Here is a 20,127-nt window from a genome sequence, read left to right as displayed (position 1 = left end):
GATGTTTTTATGGTGGTTGCTAATGTGGTTTGAGGCAATCTCTGGATTGAGAGTTAATATGGATAAAAATGAGCTGATTTCGGTGGGAAGGGTGGAGAATGTGGAAGATTTGGTTGCAAAACTTGGTTGTAAGGTGGGAAGCCTACTGTCTACTTATTTGGGAATGCTATTGGATGCTCGTTTTAATTTTGTGGCAACTTAGGATGGAATTGAGGAAAGGTTCCGTAAGATATTGGCTATGTGGAAGTATCAATATATCTCTAAGGGTGGAAGAATCTCCTTGATATGAAGCACTTTATCCAATTTGCTAATTTATTTTATGTCTATCCTCCTTTTGCCTAGAGTGGTTAGGATGAGATTGAAGCAGATTCAGAGGGATTTTCTATGAGGAGGTGGGGCCCTAGAGAGAACTTCATTTAGGAAGGTGGACGACAGTTTGTCTAGATAAGAGAAAAGAGGGGCTGGGGATGAAGAGCCTTGTCACACTCCATAAGGCTTTCCTTGGCAAATGGAGTTGGCGTTATGCAAATGAAAAAGAGGTTTTTTGGAATCAAGTAATAAGGGGGAAATATGGGGAGGAACATGGTGGGTGGTGTTCTCAAGAAGTTAGGAAGGGGTATGGTGTAGGCTTGTGGAAAACAATTAGGAAGTTGGGGCACCTTGTTAGCTCTAGTTTTTCTTTTGTGGTGGGAAATGGGTAGAGGGTGAGTTTTTAGAAGGATAAGTGGTGTGGAGTTACACCTTTATGCGAGTCTTTTCCTGCCTTATTTGTGCCATAGCTACTTTGAAAGAGGCCTGGGTGAAAGATGTTTGGATTGCTTCAGAAAGTGAGGAAAAAAGGGGAGAGGGAGGGGGGGGGGGGGAGTTTGAGCCCTTGCTTCTCTAGGCCTTTTAATGATTGAGATGGATGAGGTGGAAAATTTGTTGTTATGTTTGAGTGGGAAGAGAGTGATTGTGGATGTGAAGGAGAGGGTGAGGTGGGTGGAATCAAAGGATGACAGTTTTTTGGTAAAGGCTTTTTATAAAGCCTTAGAGCCGGACTCGATAGGGTGTTTCCCAATGAAGATTATATGGAACTCTAGTGTGCAACCAAAAGTAAATTTCTTTGCTTGGGAAGTTCTAACTTTGGACCAAGTTCATAAGAGGGGCTTTAGCAAATAAATGTTAGTTGTGCCAAGTGCGTTTGGAGTCCATTGACCATCTTCTTCTCCATTGCGAAAAGACAAGGAAAGTGTGAAAACTGTTCTTTACTCTGTTTGGAGTGTATTGAGTGTTTCCTTTCTCAGTTAAGGAAACCCTCTTGGGGTGGAAAAGGGCTTTTGTGGGTAAGAAGCATAGGGCAGTTTGGAATGCGGGCCCTTTATGCTTGTTTTGGTCATTTTGGAAGGTAAGGAACATGATTGCTTTGAAGATGGTGTGCTGTCCTTGCAAAATCTGAAAGCATTTTTTGTATATTTACTTTGGTCGAAGTCTAAATTGTTTATAAAAGATTGTCCTTCAACGTTAATTGATTTCATTGATTGGGTGGCTTCCCGTTGATGGAGGGGTTGTTTTTTTGCACATCTTGTTTGGACAATTTTTTGTTTCAGCTGTAAGGGGATGAGTCTCTCTTTCTTGTATATTTTAATGCTTTTCCCTAATACAATACTCTCACTTATCAAATAAAAAATAAAAAAAATGTTGCCCTTCGATTCTTACTAAAGCCTTATAGGAGTTTTACTTGGAAAAAAGTAATGAATCTCACCATTGAAAATCAAACAATATGTAAAAAACTTAATATTATTCATTATCAATGCAACTAGGCCTTTTTACAGGCTTTGGAAAACCCTAAAATTTAAAAAAAGAAAAAAAAAAGTTATTTAACCTATGTAATAACTTATTAGGATTCTTATCCTTTCTTGAAACTTCTAATCTTTTAAATTAAAAGATTAAAGGAAAATAGAAAATCTTTTTTTAGAATTAGAAACTTAACTATAACAGCTTTTTGTCATAATAATTTTTAATTAAAAATTACTTATACATCCTAAAAAGGACTTAAATGAGTTTTTTTTTTATAGAAAATATTTAGAGATATAGGAACTTTTTTTAAGGAGAAATTCTAGTAAAATGAAACTTTCCAAATTCTAAATTAAACTCAAATATCAATAATTAGCTAATTATGATTCTAAAGACCCTACAAAACTGTAAAACTGCCAAAATACCCTTTAGAGTAATTTATGATTTCTTTATTTCCTTTCTTGATTATATCTTGTAATTTTATACCCATCTCATTAACTTAGTGATTCCTTTTCCTCTTTTGCAGCCATGTTTTTTGGAGGAAGGCAGTTGTACAACATTTCATACTCCTCATGATTTGGGAACTATGGTGTGTTCTTACCCCTGCTTATTCATGTTTCCACAAAGAAATTGTAAATTTCTTTAATTCATTAACTGATCTTCTCTAATGATCCCTTTTCTTTGGCTCCCTAAAGGGTTCACAAAAAGTTCAAGTTAATATTGTTGCACAAAAGGTTGGGGCAAAAGAAAAGTCTCCGTATGCCTCATACACATATAGGAACATCCCAACTTCATCATTGTCTAACATTATCCGGTAAGTAATTTTTTCAACTCCCTTTTCTAATTTGTTCCTGTATCAATAATTCTTCTAATATCAAAATTTGATATTTTCTGCAAATTTCTTTTGGATATCTATCATATCACACATCATTCTGGAATCATTTTATGTTGCAATATCAACCATTTCTTTTGGATATCTATCATCTGCGCACATCATCCAGGAATCATTTTATGTTGAATATCAACCAGTCTACATTTATCTTTCTAAAATTGAATCAGGATTTCCTATCAGCTAATTTAAGGCTTCATCTACCATTTTTTTCCTTTAGAAGTAGAGATTATTGCTGAGATATGTATATTGCTAGATTATATTTAAGTGTAAGCTATATTTCTATGTATGATTTGATACTTGGATTGTATCTATCATTTCCAATGAAAGGTGTGATCTTGCCTTTTTTAATTTGAGACCAAGATGAGAAAATATTATTTTTAAGATTGACATGATTGGATTAAATTAATGTTAGACAACCTTAAGATGGTTATCTACAATCAAATAAGGACGGTTAGATTTTCAATCTTTTGGGATTTAAGGAGAGGATTTAGGTGTAAACTTAGGGCAACAAAGAAAGAAAATAAAAGATAGAAAAAAGAAAAAAAAAAGATAGGAAACCTTGGAGTCTCCCTAAAGTCTTCTAGTACTCTTACCTAGAAGAAAAACATTAGGAAAAAAATGGAGTCTCACTATTGGAAATTCCACTGGTTGTAAACAATTTGATATTACTTATGATGCATAAATTAATCTCATTTTACAACAATTGGCCTTATTTTTAGGCTTCAAAAAAACCTTAAAAAACTCAACAAACCCATTAAAAAAAGCATACTCTATAAACATATTAAGACTCTTTAAGTTTTTCATAAAAATTTTAAATGTTGTAAATAATAGGATTAAAAATGAAAAGGAGACTTTCTTTTTGGAATTAGAAACCAAAACTTTATCGGAACTTCTTGTAATAAAAGTTCTAATAAAGAAAATTTCTAAATTCTAAAAAAAAAGGACTTAAATAAAAAGATTGGAAAAGAAGTTTCTATATATATATATATATATATATATATATATAGAAACTTCTTTTGAGAAGTTTACAGTAAAAAAAACCTCCCAAGTTTTAATGAGACTTAAGTATCAACTATTTATCTATTATGAGTCTAAAGGAGCTAAAATTATTAAAAAAATTCCTTTTCTTCCTTTTCTAGGATAGACCTTGGAGATCATCTCCATCAATTTCCCCTCGACGGAGGAAACTCGATCTCAAGATTTAGTGACTCACAACAATCTTTCAAGTTCCTATGATAACTTCCAACTGTTTTTCAAATTTATCTTTTGCTATCAAATTTTCTTTGAATGAAACATGATTTTGGAACTTGACAAAAGTTTTTCTTGAATGAAATAATTGTAACTAGAGGACTCTTTTGTTTTTTAGTTTCTTTTTATTTATTATTATTTTGCAAGAGATAATTCTTTGCTAAGCCAGATATTGAGGAGAAATGGTCAGCTGTAGGTTCAGCTGTGTATAGTTGTGGGTACAACTGATTGTGTTGTTGTTGATTAGTTATGATTTATTCTGTATCATTGTCTATTATTTTGTATAGTTGGCTATCCTAAAATAGCCTTATGTACTTTGTATAAATACCCTTGAGATATATGAGAATATTCATTCAACAATTTATCAAGTTGGTATTAGAGTGAAAGTAAAGAATTTCCGCTACTGCCTAGCCGACACTCCTTCCATTCTTTTTCACCCTCTTCATTATCATGTCATGTCTACAAAAATAGATATGAATATTTCTGATAGCAAAAAGTCATTCATGGTGACCATTCATGAGACCGTCTCTCTAACAATTTCTATTAAGTTAGATGGTGCTAATTATCATATTTGGTCTCAAATTTTGGAAATTCATATCGCTGCCAGAAAGAAGAAGGGATATATCATAGGAAGGAAGGTTGCACTTGTAGAGGATGATCCAAATTATGATGAATGTGAGGCCAAAGACGCTCTAGTCAAGTCTTGGCTCATTAATTCCATGATTGACTGGCTGATGTCACACTTTATGTAGTGTGAACGGCTAAGGAGGTGTTGGATGTAGTCAAAAGGAGCTATGTTGATGTCTCTTACTCTTCTCAAGTACATGAATTGATGAAGAAATCATTTCAATCACGCCAAGGTGGTTGCCCTCTTGTAGAATACTACAATGAGTTAAACTCAATATTCATGGAGCTTGATTATCGAAGACCCAATGATATGACGTGTGTAGCTGATATTAAGAAACAAAGGAAGTGTATTGCTGAGGATCGGGTTTATATATTTCTTGTAGGTCTTGATCATAGTTTGGATCAAGTTAGTGGTCATGTTTTGGCCATTGCTCCTTTACCAAGTCTAGGGGAAGCCTATTCACTAGTTTGTTGTGAAGTGCAGAGGTAGGTCACCAGGGGAACAAAAGATCACTCTAAGGCTTTCACAATGGCTGTCCATAAGAATAACACACGGCCAACAATGGATATCTTTTTGCTTTAGTGTCTCTCTCTTTTGTTCTTTTATTACTTTGTCTTATTTATTTTTGTCATTTTTGTGACAAAAAAGTAGGAGAAAATTCATTGTTGATTGTGTGAATACCCATTGCATTCATTACTCACATCCATCCCTTTACCTTGATTGGATAGAATTTATGAGTTATTTTTTCCCACACATTGCTTTACTTGTGTATTTGGTTGGTTGGTGTGTGAAAGTCACATGTATTAGGGGATTGCTTGCTTTTTGATGTGGTTTGATTGCCATTAGCATATTAGAGAATAATTTAGTTTTGACAAGAGTCATTGAGAGATTTGTACATTTTGTTTGAGATTAAGGTGTTTGTGTAATTTGTAGTCTGTCATAAAATTGCCAAAGATGGAGATTATTGGTACTTTAGGCTATATAGTTTAAGATTGTCAATTTTGTTCCATTCGTTTTAGCTCAAGACCTTTTTACATTCTATCTTACTCTCCATTGAAGACTTAAGGTTGCAACGTGATCAACTAGGATGACACATGTAAATATGGAAAAGCCTAGGAAAGGCAAATTGGATTTAATTAAAATCATGGTGTGGACCACATGTTTTTAAACCAAGCGAAAATATTTTCAAAAATGTTTTTGAAAAATGTTTAAAAAATCCTCGAGTGCTCAAACGTTGGAGAGTGCTCAAGCGCTCGTATAGATATCCAAATCTCCACAAATATCCTATTTTACATATTTTAATTGATTTTATTCTGGGAATCGTAATTTGAGTCCACTAGGTATTTGTATCCTATGAATACCATGATGAAAACGGTTTTGAGCTTTTGATATGAGTATTGAGAAAATCTAATTTGCCTTCCCGTTCTCGAAACTCTCAAATATGTTTGACTTTCCATTCGTTTGGTTGAGAAGATGATCTACATCCTCTTAGGTGCTAAGGTTAGATTCACTAGAAGCACATGTGGTGCTATGTCGCAGACGTGAAGTGCAATGTAGGTGTTGGATAGTAAGACTTAGGGATAACATTTGTCTAGTAAAATTGTGTATTGTACTTTTGAATAGTGAATTAGTGATTAGAGGTCTTTGACCCCATGGTTTTTTACATTTACACGTTGTGTGAGTGGTTTTCCATGTAATAAATCCTGTGTTCTTGTGTTGATTGTCTTTAGGCTTTCCTAAATTGAAAAGTGGTTATTACAGGATTAAAATATTTAATTATTTAATCCAATAAGGTTTAAACATCTATTCACCTCCCTCTAGGTGTTACCTTCAGGTTGGATGGAATTCTGATGTGCTTCTCTTTCTCTCTCCCTCCAAATTGATATTCTTGTAAGGGTCACACTTCAGGCATGATTCAGTAAATATTCATGTCAATACTGTAGAAAAGTGCAGAGTTTTTAATGAAAGCAAAAATTTATATTGAGGGCTATTATTTATTTATTTATTTATTTTTGAGGTTCTAGCACTTGGATAAGGGCAATATGGAAGCTCTCTTTCTCAAATAAGATAACTTGATTTCACAATAAGCATTGACCATAGAGAAAACCCTAAAATGCTATATGCAATTCTATGCAGGGTTTCTCATGACTTTCATATATCTTTTCTTTCGATTTTATTTTACATCGTGGTGTGGGAGATCTTCCTTTTCCATCATTGAGACTGGATCTTAAGGTGTGTAATACTGTTCTTGGTCAGTTCATCTCCCTTTGCATGACAAAAGTTGTGAAGTATAATGAGTCACTTTGGCAGGGTCTTATCAGGGCGTTTACGCAAAGTTCTTCATGAAACAATCTTTGGTTCTCAAGGAGCCTTTGTGGAAGGGAGACACATTTTGGATGTTGTGTTGATAGCCAATGAAGTGGTGGATGAGAAAAGAAGGTCAGGGGAGGAAGGGGTAGTCTTCAAAATTGATTTTGAGAAGGACTATGATCATGTGGATTGGGGCTTTTTAGATCATGTGCTACAAAGGAAGGGGTTCAGCTAGAAATGGAGATCTTGGATAAGGGGCTGTTTGTCTTCATCAAGTTTTGCAATCCTAGTTAATGGGAATGCAAAGGGTTGGGTTAAGGCCTCTAGAGGTTTGAGACAAGGAGACCCCCTTTCTCCTTTCCTTTTTACTCTAGTGGTAGATGTTCTAAGTAGGTTGATGATCAGAGCAGAGGAAACTGGGATAACTGAGGGTTTCTTTGTGGGGAGGGATAGGACTAGAGTGTCTTTGTTACAGTTTGCTGATGACACCATCTTTTTCTCTAAAGACTCTATGGAACATCTTCAAAACCTCAAGATTATCCTTTTGGTTTTTGGGCAAGTATCTGGTTTAAAAATCAACTTAGAAAAAAACACCATTTTAGGTATTAACACTAGGCAGAAGTTGTTGTCTAGTTTGGCTTCGGTTTTGGATTGCAGAGTGTTAGAGTGGCCTTTGTCTTATTTAGGCCTTCCTTTGGGAGGGAACCCAAAGACAATAGGCTTTTGGGATCCGGTGGTTGAGAGAATTTCGAGGAGGCTGGATGGGTGGAAAAAGACCTTTTTGTCTTTGGGAGGGAGGATTACTTTAATTCAGTCTTGTCTGTCTCACATCCCTAGCTACTTCCTCTCCCTCTTTAAAATCTCAGTATCAATAGCTTCAAAGATTGAGAAGATGCAAAGGGATTTTCTTTGGTCTGGGGCGGGGGAAGGGAAGAAAGATCATCTTATCAGATGGGAGGTTGTTAGTAGACCAAAGGAGTTGGGAGGTCTAGGCTTTGGGAAAACTATGAGAAATATTGCTCTCTTAGGGAAATGGCTTTGGAGGTTCCCTAGAAAAAGGAGTGGTCTTTGGGATAAGGTTATTGTGAGTATACATGGGATACATCCTAATGGACGGGACGCCAACATGGTGGTTAGATGGTCACACAGATGTCCTTGGAAGACTATTGCTCAAGTTTTCCAGGAGTTTTCCCCTTTTGTCCGCCTAGTGGTGGGCAATGGGGAGAGAATTCGGTTCTGGGAAGATCTTTGGTGGGGTAACCAAACTTTGTGCTCTCAATTTGCTGATCTTTACAGAGTTGTTTCTGTGAAAGACCTCACTGTCTCAAATGTCCTTGGCAATTCCTTACCACTGTCTTGGAATTTTAACTTTCGCCGCAATCTAATGGATTCAGAAATTGATCTCCTTCAGAGATTAATGTCCTCCCTTAGTTCTATGCTTTTCTCTTCTTCTTCATCAGATTCAAGAGCGTGGTCTTTGTCTTCGTCAGGTTTGTTTTCAGTGAAATTTTTTTTCTTGGCCTTGTCAAAAGTCTCAAATCATTTATTGTTCCTTCCGGCCAAGTTTTTATGGAGCTCAAAAGTCCCTTCAAAGGTTAAGGCCCTCGCTTGGTTAGTAGCACATGGGAAGGTAAACACTAATGATAAGTTGCAATTGAGAAGACCCTACAAAGCCCTCTGTCCTCAATGGTGCATTCTTTGCAAAGGAAATGGAGAGTCGATTGACCACCTTTTTCTTCATTGTCCCGTTACCATTGGACTTTGGCACAGGTTGTTCAATCTAGTAGGGTTGGTTTGGGTCCCTCCAAGGAGCCTTGAGGATATGTTGGTTATTACTTTTAAAGGCTTGGGGAACTCATTAAGAGGCACGACACTTTGGCAAATTGCTTGCCTTACTTTGATTTGGATGGTGTGGCAAGAAAGAAACAATAGGATCTTTGAGGATAAAGGGAGAACGGAAGAGATGGTATGAGATTTGATTCGGTTTTATTCTTCTCTATGGGCTTCTTGTATTGAAGCTTTTAGAGGAGTTCCTCTAAATGTTCTACAACTCAATTGGATTGGGGTTTGCGTTTCAAAAGTTTGAAGATTGATGGGGTTTCTCTTTGTTTTTAGAGTTCTATTGTTGGGAGTTTTCTCCTTTGTTCAATTTGTGTAGGAAGGACCTCTCATCCTTCCCTTGGTTTTTTTCTCTTTCTCTTGTTTCTTTTATCTCTCCTGTATTTGTTCTTATATTAATATGATCTTCTTCGTCTCTGATAAAAAAAAAAAAATAATGAGTCACTTCTGCCTTTTCATCTTCCCATCTCAGATTGCTAAGGAATTAAAAATTGTCATTCAAAATAGCCACAAAAAGAAACTCCAGGTCAAACTTTTATCACTCAAGTAATGGGATAAGCCTGTCAACTCAACTTAGATTAATGAACCCTTATATCCCTGATTCTCTGCTGCCTGTTGTGTTCCACACGAATCATTTTTCACCTTTCAGCTCTATCTAAGGGCCCTCTCTTCTGTCAAGCCATAGGCCATCTTGTCCATTTGATTGCCTCTATGAATTGCTTCTTGACCTTTTGTTTGTGATTGCAGCATCTTCAACTTGAATCAAGTTTATTTCCTTATGGTTGCAGTTATTTGCTGTGCATGAAAAAACTAACTTGATGACTTCCTCTCATCTTTTGTTTTCTCATTTCTTCTTGATGTATTTGTTCTTCAAAGTTCCTATTCCATGTCTCTCTATATAATTGGTATCTTTTGTTCCCACAAAACCTCTGTGGCATTTGTTCCCTGACTGATAAGGTTATACATTACAAGGATTTTGTCATAGTTACAGGTGATAATTTTTGCAATTTTCCACACTAACAAGTGGGCCCCAAAAAGGTTGTGGAGACCAAAATGAATCTAATGGCTTCATTTTCTAGAATTCCTCAACAAGCCAGAAAATTTGCTTTACTCTCTAGATCATTCAAATTCCCTTAAAAGGATAGAGCTGCATTATTTTACTTGTGATGATTAGTTAGGCATTGATCACCTCTTAGTTGCAATTAACTGCTATGGAGCATATAAAGGAGGATGTCTGTATTTTGAGATAGTGCTGTAACCACAAATCATCACTCCAGATGGATGATTGGGGTTGAATTCCTAGAACCGCTTCTGCAGCCTCCTTTGTGAACACCAAAATGGTCACTTTTTAATGCATACCTTTTCATTTTTTATCATTCGTTCTTGCTCCTACACTTGCTAATTGCAAATTTTTCCATAGCTTTTGGCTACTTCAGCAATCCGCTAAGCCATTCTCATACAAATCTTTGTTCAGTTTTGAGATGCAAAATTTGTTTGGAAAGTCTACCTTTCTGAAGTTAGGTCCTTGATTTTTACAAAGCCAAGACAGGACTTGAAAAAAATTATTTCCTGCTTTTTATTTTATTTTATTTTGCAAAAGTGTTAGCAGATGCAGTTAGGTCAAGCAACAGGTAGCCATTTTAAAATCTAAGCCTATCGCCATTCTCGTTCTGCCTTGTAGAATGTTATTGTATGTATTGGTTAACTTAATGCTTTGCTGTTCAATAATCATGTAACTCAGGCTTTCAAATACAATGTGGTTTCTTTGCCTTTTTTATGATTGTGCTGGCTGGTTTCTTTAATCGTATTTAAAGTTTTGCCTTTTATTTTAAAACCAAATAAACATAAAACCAAGGATATGAGCCTATCTTGACTGTGTGAATTATTTCCCTCTGCTCTTCTAGTTAGTCTATATGTTTGTTGGCCAATTGAGGTGTTTTATAATTTTTGCTTCCATTTACTGTCTAGGTTGAGGGCTGGAAATGTCATTTTCAACTATAGGGATCGCAGTGACATGCCACAAAAGATTGAAGGTAACACGAATTTCTTTGTCCTGGTGAAATTTTTGGTTTTTTTTTTTTTTTTTTCACCTTGGAAAGAATGAAATAACAGTACTTAGTGCCTATCGAAATAAATAAATGAATAAAACTCTACCAGTAGCCTCATGTTTGTCCATGCTAATGGGCCTCCATTGCTTCTTTTGGTTTTTTGTGAAATTCTTTCAAGAATATATCAAGAAGTGTCTTAATCACAATAAAGAGCAGATGGATATCACTTTCCGCAACTCTTTCTTGGAGTTATCCTCTTTACCACTTCACAAGATATCTTCAAAACTACTTCAATACTTTAATAACAGACAGGAAGGTGAACTGAATGTTCACAGGAATTGCCTAGGTGGGTTATTTCAATGATAGGTTAAAGAGTTATTTCAATGATAAATATATTCTTCAACACAAGCTCAACTTCTTTCCAGGCTTTCTTACATTGCCTAGGTGGGTTTGTTGTGGTCAGGAATGTAGGTTCAGCACTTTGTAAATGGATTGCTAAGCAAAAGGACTTTGATTGTCTTGCAATACATCTATAAACTTTGTGATCACTATGAAATATTTTAGAAGATCTCTAATTGCCAATCCATAATTATGAGATCACTGTAGAAGTGTATTTCATCTGCAGGGAAACAACATTAAAAGCACCTTTTGAATACTTACAAAAGAAGATGAAAGAATATTTCAGCATAGGCTGTTAGTAATTTCCATATGGTTGGTGTGGAGTAGACTAGCAGCCCATGCCCTTAGTTGGAGTTTTTGTTTTTTTAAATAATTTTATCCAGATTGGATAATATGTGTGTGTGTGTGTGTCAAATTTTCTTTTTGTTTTTAATATTACGACTCCTAATAGGAAAAGGAGTCGTATTCCTATTAGGAGATAGGCTTTCACTCTTACTAGAATACAGAATTCTATGAGTCTATATAAACCTATGTAGTTTTTCAAATTTATTAATAGACCTTATTGGAAGTTGTAGTAGCTACGTAGCTTCTTTGAAAGCTATAACTGTCTGCTCTTAAGTGAGATTGCTTAGGACCCTAGGTGTGATTACAAAGGAACCTTAGTGCCATTGCCAAGGATTTTATTTGTTTTTTTGCTTCCTTGGCCTCTTTCTTCTCATTCCACAGCTAAAGGAACTTCCATAATGGTGGTAATTTAAAAATAATGCATCATTATGTAGCTAAAAATTGATGTCATAATCTTTTTGGATAGGGAAAGGTCATGGCTGAATAGTGGGAGTAAGAGTTCTTTTCTTATTGTCTGTTTTTAAGGAGTAAGGTTTGTTTTGATTGTCGTCTTTTGGGGTTGGGGAAGTGGTAAATGAATGGAGAGGGATTGTGGGAGTTTCCAGGTTCAAGTCCGAATGGGGATAAAAAATTACCTATTAAAATTTTGTTTTATTTATTTAATTATTTTTCGGGGTGGGGTTTGGTCTACATCCCAGGTAGGAGACTGGTGTTGTTGAGTGAGGACAGTTCCTCCATGAGTTAGTGTTTTGAAGCTCAACTTTAATGAATAGATTAACTGGCTTTAGAGGACTCATTTAAGACCATACGGGTGAGATTACTCCTTTTTTTTTTCCCCCCCAATAGAACAATTCTGGGCTAGCTATGGTAGAGAAAATGTTTATTTACTTGAGGATCTGAAAATTGCAGGAGAATTCAGAGATACTAACCTACTAATGGAGGAGGATTCAACAACATTTTTGTTTTGGATAGTCATAGAGGGTCTTGAAGGTATGACCATCCGATGTGGAGGATTGTACTCCTTGATGGTGGATTAGGTTGCTCTTTTGCTCATGGATGTTGATTGGCTGATCTGGAAACCAATAGGCTTGCCAAGAGAGGAGCCTCTTCTTTAGTTTGTTTGGGATTTTATGCTCCTTGGAGTTTTGCTTCTCAATTGCACTAAGCTTGGAAAAATCCATGGCAAGAATAGGTGTTATAGAATTTAATGATTCTAATTCTTGCATTTGGATGGATAAGCCAGGTTTTAGAATGAGGAAAATATATCTATTTTTGAAATAATGAGATAATGAAATAATGATTAATTTATAATTCAATCTATTAAATGTATTTTTAAAATATAAATATATAATATATATGCATTTTAAAATATAAAAGATTTTAAAATAGTGGAACTTATTATGTATTATTTTGTTATTCTTGAAATGAACATAATGCATCAAATATTTTGTTATTCTGAAATACATGATTTTTCTTGAAGTACATTAATCATATTTTATGTTTTCTTTTAATCTTCTAAGTATGCTTTATCTTTATTAGATCATCTATAATACATAGGTTATCATATTTTTATCGAAAGATAAATAATGATTGAATTGGACTCACAAGCTTTATTAAACTATAATATTATAAATCATTGTTTGAAAATATAAATAATGACTAAACTGAAATAAATGGTTTATTAAATTACTATATGTGTAGACATTTGTTGGAGAGTATAAGGTACATTGTGGATCCAAATCCTACAAGTTTAAGTTTTAGGAAAATTGGTAGTTTAACATGGTATTAGAGCCTCATTAGTGGAAGGTCAAGTGTTCGAACCTCACCACTGTATGTTTATTTCCCCAATCTATGAAGTCCATGTGCGAGCCTAAAAATGGAGCTAAGACTTGAGGAAGGGTGTTGAAGAGCACGATATGCATTATTTAGCCAAATCCTACAAGCTCAAGCTTTTAGGAAAATTGGTATTTCAACCTTATTATGTTTTGAAAAGAAGATTAAGATAAAGGTTTCTCCACAATAGGAATGTTGCAATGTGGTAAAAGCGGGTTTATTGAAAATGTTTTGTGGAGTTTGACAATAGTGGGATAATCAATTAGAGCACCAATTCTACCTTCATCGCTCTTGTGCTAAAATGAAGTCAAACCAACAAAATATTAGATTTTAAACCTATTAGCTTGGTCACAAGCTTGTATGAAATCATGGCTAAAGTTCTTTCAAGTTGCATGAAAAGTCCTTAATGAAACCATCCACATTTTACAGGGAGCTTTTGTAGAGGGGAAATAAATTTTATATGCAATTTTGATAACTAATGAAATGTATGGATGTGAAAAGGAAATTAGGAGAGGAGGGAGTAGTCTTCAAAATTGATTTTGAAAAGGCCTATGACCATGCGAATTGAGGTTTTTGGGACCATGCACTAGATAGAAAGGGGTTTAGTACTAGATGGAAATCATGGATGAGGGGATGTTTATCCTCAACAAATCTTGCACTCTTAGTGAATGGAAATGCCAAGGGATGGTTTAAAGCAACCCGAGGATTAAGGTAAGGAGATCCTCTTTCTCATTTCCTTTTTGCCATTGCAACGAATGTTTTAAGGAGGATGCTGATAAAAGCATAGGAAAGTGGTATTCTAGAAGGGTTCCTAGTAAGGAAGAGGAGACAGGTTGCAAACAACACTATCATACTTTTTAATGCCAGTATGGAAGAGTTCCAAAATTTTAGGCTGATCTTGTTGATTTTTGTACACATTTAAGGACTTAAGATCAATTAGGCAAGAGCATGTTTTCAGGGATCAATACAAGTCTGAACCAGATTTTTAGATTGGCTCCATTGTTAGAATGTAAAGTTTCTAAGTGGCCTTTAACCTACTTGGGTCTACCCTTGAGGGGAATCCAAAGCCAATCTTTCAATATGGGAAACAATTGAAAGCCAAACGTGTTTTCCTTGAATTTTGGCTTAAACCTATTTTGGGAACAATTGTTAGCCAAATGTGTTTTTCTATTTTTTTATTCTTAAAAAACAAAAAACTGTTCTTGAGAAAAGTTCCCAAACATAGTCTTTGGCTTCCTACCCTTGAGGATTTTGTTTTAAAAAAAAATATACATGTGCCTTTTTTGTCCTAAATAAAAGCACGTACACAAAAGTTAATACACGTTTCTCTTCTTCTTCTATACATCTGCCTTTTTTGTCCTAAATAAAAGTCCATACATAAAAGTGAATACACGTTTCTTCTTCTTCTTCTTCTTCTTCTTCTATATATGTGCCTTTTTTGTCCTAAATAAAAGTGCATACACAAAAGTGAATACATGTTTCTCTTCTTCTATACATGTGCCTTTTTTGTCCTAATTAAAAGTCCATACACAAAAGTGAATTCTCGTTTCTTCTTCTGTTTATTTTATTTTATTTTATTTTTTTATTTTTATTATCAGGAACAACAATTTCTCTTCTTCTTCTTATTCTATTTCTTTTTTATTTTATATATATATATATTATCAGAAACAACAATGTCTTGCATTGAAATAGTCCCCAAAAAGGAAAACAGATACATACTAGTCCAAAAGGCGATCTTCACAGGTCAAAATGGTTCTGATAGTGCATACAATTTACTATCTTCTCTTGGTTGCATATGGAGTTTTCTTTCATGGAAAGGAACATAGATAAAGGTGTCCTCACAATTAGAAAATTGTAATAAAGCCTCCATGGTTTAGAACATCTAATGCCTTGATGCTGAAGATTTCAAATCTAACTTCTTTGGGGTCTTTATTATGTCAAGCAAGAAGGCTTCCCTGCAAAAGAGGTCATTGACAAGTCTGAATTCTTTTATTTCTTCCCCAGTTAGAATAAATGATTTATTCTGTTAATAAATTAGAAGCTTTGGTTGATGACTTAATTGTAAACTTTATTCAGATAGTTAGCCTTGGGCTCCTTGGTGCCTGTTAATTACTGGCACAATGTAATTTTGAACCTTCTCTTTTCATTAAGTTAGTTCTCCTTTAATATTTTTATGCTTGACATATATCACTTGGAAATCATTCTCAATGTGATTTTGGAGCTTCCATCTTCATTAAGTTAGTTCTTTAGTATTGTTCATGCGTTATGGCTATCTCTCATTTGAAAGTTATTTCTCTGAGTTACTGATCAATATATTTTATCAATGTGCAGTAACTGAAAATTTCTCTTGCCCATTTTGCTTGATGCAATGTGCGAGCTTTAAGGTTGGTTTTCATCTGACACATTCTTTTCTTGCTGTTCCCTCAATATAGTGAAGGTTTAGGAAACTTCCAGTTTCACCAGGAACTTAGTGGGGAAAAGGTAGCTTTTAGATGTTGAAAATCTACACAACAAATAAATTTTACATATCTTTTTCAAAAAGTTTGCTGGTTTTCCAAAGCATGTGCAAAGTATTGGATCGTACTATATATATATTTGGAAACATCTCATGAAAAAGCATGAACTGCTTCAAAATGTCATTAACACCTATATCAAACCTCAATTTTTTTTTTCTTTTATTACTCTTTAATTTTATCGATTTTGTAATCTTCCTTATATTTGTGATAAGAGAGTGAAACAACAATCTTTTAATCATTAACCTTTTTTCATTCAGAATTCTTTTAATCATAAATTTACAAATGCTATCACAGCCAAAATCTAGCCCTTCTTCAACTTTAGAAACTCAGAACCTAATACTGGACGGGGTATGCTGATGCTTATCTCATGGGTTTCTATGAGGAACATAGGTGTCTGACAATACATCAAGATAAGGGGAATTTTCCATATTTATTATCATGTGGTACTCTTGTGGAGACCTAGATCCACTAATTGGTTCAAAGATTCCTTTGCAACTGGAGCTGGCTTTTTGCAACAGAAAGAGAGACTTTCTGGAAGCAAATTATAAGTAAAAAATACAGGGAAGCTGAAGGGGATTGGTGTTATTAGGAAGTGAGAGATAGGTACAGAGTTGGGTTATGGAAAGCCATAAGGAAAGTGTGCGAGGTTATCAATTGTAGAGTCTCTTTTCCTGTGGGCAATAGGAGGACGGTAAAGTTTTAGAAGGATACATGGTGAATGGAGATGAACCTTTGTGTGTATCTTTTTTCTTCTTATTTGCCATAGCTAGTTCGAAAGAAAAGTGAGTGATGGATTTGTGGAATCAGTCCAATGAAAGGGGTTGTTGGACTCCTAGCTTCTCTAGGCATCTAAACGATTGGGAGATTGAGATTGTGGGGCATTTCTTTTCAAGGCTTCAAGAAAAGGCAGTGATTAGGAGAGAGACCCTATTAGGATGGCATGACTCCTTTGTTGGGAGGAAACAAAAAAAGGCGTGGGGAGCAACTCCTTTGTACCTCTTTTGGATAATTTGGAAGGAGAGAAATAAAAGATTGTTTGAAAACAAGGAGCTTTCTGACCAAAAACTGAAATGTTGCTTCTTTGTAACTTGTGTTTTTGACCAAGTTGTATATAATTGAAGGTCCAATGTCCTTATTTGGTTTCATTGATTGGTTAGGTTATTTTTGAGGGAGTGAGTGGTTTTTTGTTGTCCCTTTTACTTTTCCTTTTCCATTTTTTTTTTGAGCTTTTTGGCGATCATTGTTTATGTCCTGTATGCTTTAGTGTGTTCTTTTTGATGATTTTTATTTAACACTATCTTTATTTACCTATCAAAAATGATTCCTTTGCAAAAAGGGGAACTAGAGACATTGCATATTCTGAGGAGGGGGTGGTGGTGGTGGTGGTAATTCTCAGCCCAATGATCTTAAGAGAAAGGATTTTGTATACTGAAGCTTTGTTTTGGATGTTTCTTCTTTTTCTTTTATGGAGCATCTTCTCATCCTACTTTAGGATCCCTCTTGCTTTACTTTTATTTGCAGTATTATGATGTAGGACAACCCTAGGATGGTTGCCTACACTCAAGGGTAGGTGGGCTAGGGTTTTATTTTTAGGGTGTAAGGAGAGGAACAAGGAATAAACTTTATGGTAGAGAAAATTATAAGATAAGAAATAGAGAGAAAGAAGAAACAATGAAGAAAAGATGGAAAACCTTAGAGTCTCACTAAGGCCTTCTAGGAGTCTCACCTAGAAGAAAATCAATGGAGTCTCACCATTGAGAGTTGCAACCTTGCAATGAAAGAAAGTATAATATTATTCATCAAAATTCATTCCTTTGATTTACATTGATTAGCCTATTTATAGGCTTCTCTAAGAAATCCAAAGTCTACTAGGACTCTAATAACCTATTCTACTAGGACTCTAATAACCTATCATGACTCAAATTCTAATTATATTATAACTCAACTAGCTAATCCTAATTAGACTCCAACAAATACCAATCCCTATTCAATTTTAATTAATATTAATCCTACTTAAAGTTTACTTAGGTCTTCCCTTTCTTCCTTGAATAAACTTTAAAAGGCTTTCCCCCATCAATTCTCCCCGGCTTGAAAGAACTCGGCTCCGACGAGTTAAATGTTTGATATAATTCATAGAGATCGGGGTTAATCTTCTGAAAATCCGTTGTCGTAATCCATGTATTCTCAGAATGTGGTTTGCCTCGCCATTTCACCAAAAATTTTTTGTATCCACCTTGTCGAGTAGACACAAGTTGATCATCAAGAACATACTCGATCTCAGGACGTAGGCTAAGAGTAGGTGGTAATTGAAGATCCAACTCTTCACTTACATTGTTATGATGGCCATGGTAGATATACAAATCGTCCACATTAAATATTGGACTAAAATACAAGTTTGAAGGGAGCTCTAACAAATAAGCATTCTCACCCAACCGCTTTAGTACTCGAAATGGACCCGCTTTCTTAGCTTGAAGCTTTTGATATGTGCTCGGATGAAATCTTTCTGGTCGTAAACGAACCATCACTAGATCACCTTCTTGAAACTGAATATATCTTCGATGTGCATCTGCTGCTTCTTTATAGTTCTCATTGCTGATTTTGATTTTTTCTCGTACCTTTTCATGTATATCTCGTATATGACGTGCAAATGCATCACCATCTTGGCTGGTGCGGACAGAAGTAGGTAATGGTATAAGATCAATAGGTTGCTTAGGTTTCAGCCCATATGCCACTTCAAAAGGTGAGTACCCAGTAGTACGATTAGTGGAGCTATTGAAAGCAAATTCGGCTTGTGGTAAGATATTATCCCACTTTCTCAACTGATCTCTCACAATGCATCTCAAAAGATTACCAAGACTGCGATTGACAACTTCTGTTTGTCCATCAGTTTGAGGATGAAAAGAACTTGAAAATTTTAATTGAGTACCTAGCTTGGCCCACAAGGTTTTCCAAAAATAGCTCATAAACTTGACATCGTGATCAGAAACAATGGATTGTGGTAATCCATGCAATCGAACTACTTCTTTAAAGAATAAGGCAGCAACATAAGAAGCATCCGAAGCCTTCTTACATGGGATAAAATGTGCCATTTTGGAAAATCTATCAACCACAACAAATATAGAATCAAAGCCCCGTTGTGTCCTTGGTAATCCAAGTACAAAATCCATGCTCAAGTCTTCCCAAGGTTTGGAAGGAACTGGTAATGGCGTATATAACCCCGTATTTTGCTTTGAACCTTTTCCTACTTGACATGCTCGACATTGTTTGATAACCTTCCAAACATCCTTCTTTAAACTAGGCTAAAAGAAGCGATCTTCCACCAAAGCAATGGTCTTATCTCGTCCAAAATGCCCACCCATTCCACCTCCATGAAGTTCCCATATGACATGATCACGTAGAGAAGTCCTTGGTAAGCATAAACAATTTTTATAAAACAAGTACCCTTCTAAAATCTGGAAATCAATACATGTTGCTTTTGAACCACTCAAAAGAGAGGAATAAACATCTCCAAAATCAGCATCATTGTCATAGCAATGCTTTAATTCTTCAAATCCAATTGTAGTGGTTGGCATGTTTACTAAGAGAAGGGCCTTCCTGCTAAGGGCATCAGCTACTTTATTTTCAATTCCTGCACAATGCCTTAAATTAAAGGTAAACAGTTGAAGAAAACTACTCCATTTTGCATGTCGAGAGTTAAGCTTCTTTTGAGAATTAATATATCGCAAGGCTTCATGATCTGAATACAAAACAAATTCCTTGTAACTGAGATAATGTTGCCAATGCCTAATTGCTTGCACCACTGCATAGAATTCAAGATCATATGTGGAGTATTTTTTCTTTGCCCCATTGAGCTTCTCACTAAAGAAAGCCACAGGATGTCCCTCTTGGCTAAGGACTGCTCCAATTCCCACATGGGAAGCATCACAGGCCACCTCAAATACTTTCTCAAAGTCTGGTAGGCGTAGGATAGGAGGGTTCACCATCTTGGATTTGATTTCTTCAAATGCCTTGTTGGCCGCCTTGGTCCAAATAAATAAACCAGGTTTCATGCATTCAGTAATTGGGGCCATAGTAGAGCTGAAATTTTGAATAAATCGTCGATAGAATGTAGCCATTCCATGGAAGCTTCGCACCTCATGGATATTTGTTGGTACTGGCCAATCAACAATAGCTTTGATCTTCTCCGGATCTGTTTCAACACCCTTAGAAGACACAACAAAGCCAAGAAATACAACACTAGGGCTCATGAAAGTACATTTTTTCAAATTAATGTAAAACTTTTCAGCCCTAAGA

The 20,127-nt window shown here is 35.3% G+C and overlaps 1 protein-coding gene across 5 annotated transcripts in view; it reads left to right on the top strand.

Annotated features, from left to right (window-relative positions):
* Positions 1 to 20,127, top strand: part of LOC100245153 (polycomb group protein EMBRYONIC FLOWER 2) — a 59,051-nt gene that overhangs the window by 21,256 nt on the left and 17,668 nt on the right. For all 5 annotated transcript variants that reach the window (XM_019216190.2, XM_019216188.2, XM_010659562.3 and 2 more), the window contains exons 8-11: positions 2,303 to 2,365; positions 2,472 to 2,590; positions 10,662 to 10,726; positions 15,650 to 15,702. In XM_019216190.2, coding sequence (XP_019071735.2) covers positions 2,303 to 2,365; positions 2,472 to 2,590; positions 10,662 to 10,726; positions 15,650 to 15,702 — 300 coding nt within the window. The remainder of the gene's footprint in view (positions 1 to 2,302; positions 2,366 to 2,471; positions 2,591 to 10,661; positions 10,727 to 15,649; positions 15,703 to 20,127) is intronic.

This window comes from Vitis vinifera, chromosome 2, assembly GCF_030704535.1.
Source record: "Vitis vinifera cultivar Pinot Noir 40024 chromosome 2, ASM3070453v1".
Taxonomy (NCBI): domain Eukaryota; kingdom Viridiplantae; phylum Streptophyta; class Magnoliopsida; order Vitales; family Vitaceae; genus Vitis; species Vitis vinifera.
This window is presented reverse-complemented; position numbering and strand designations above follow the sequence as displayed.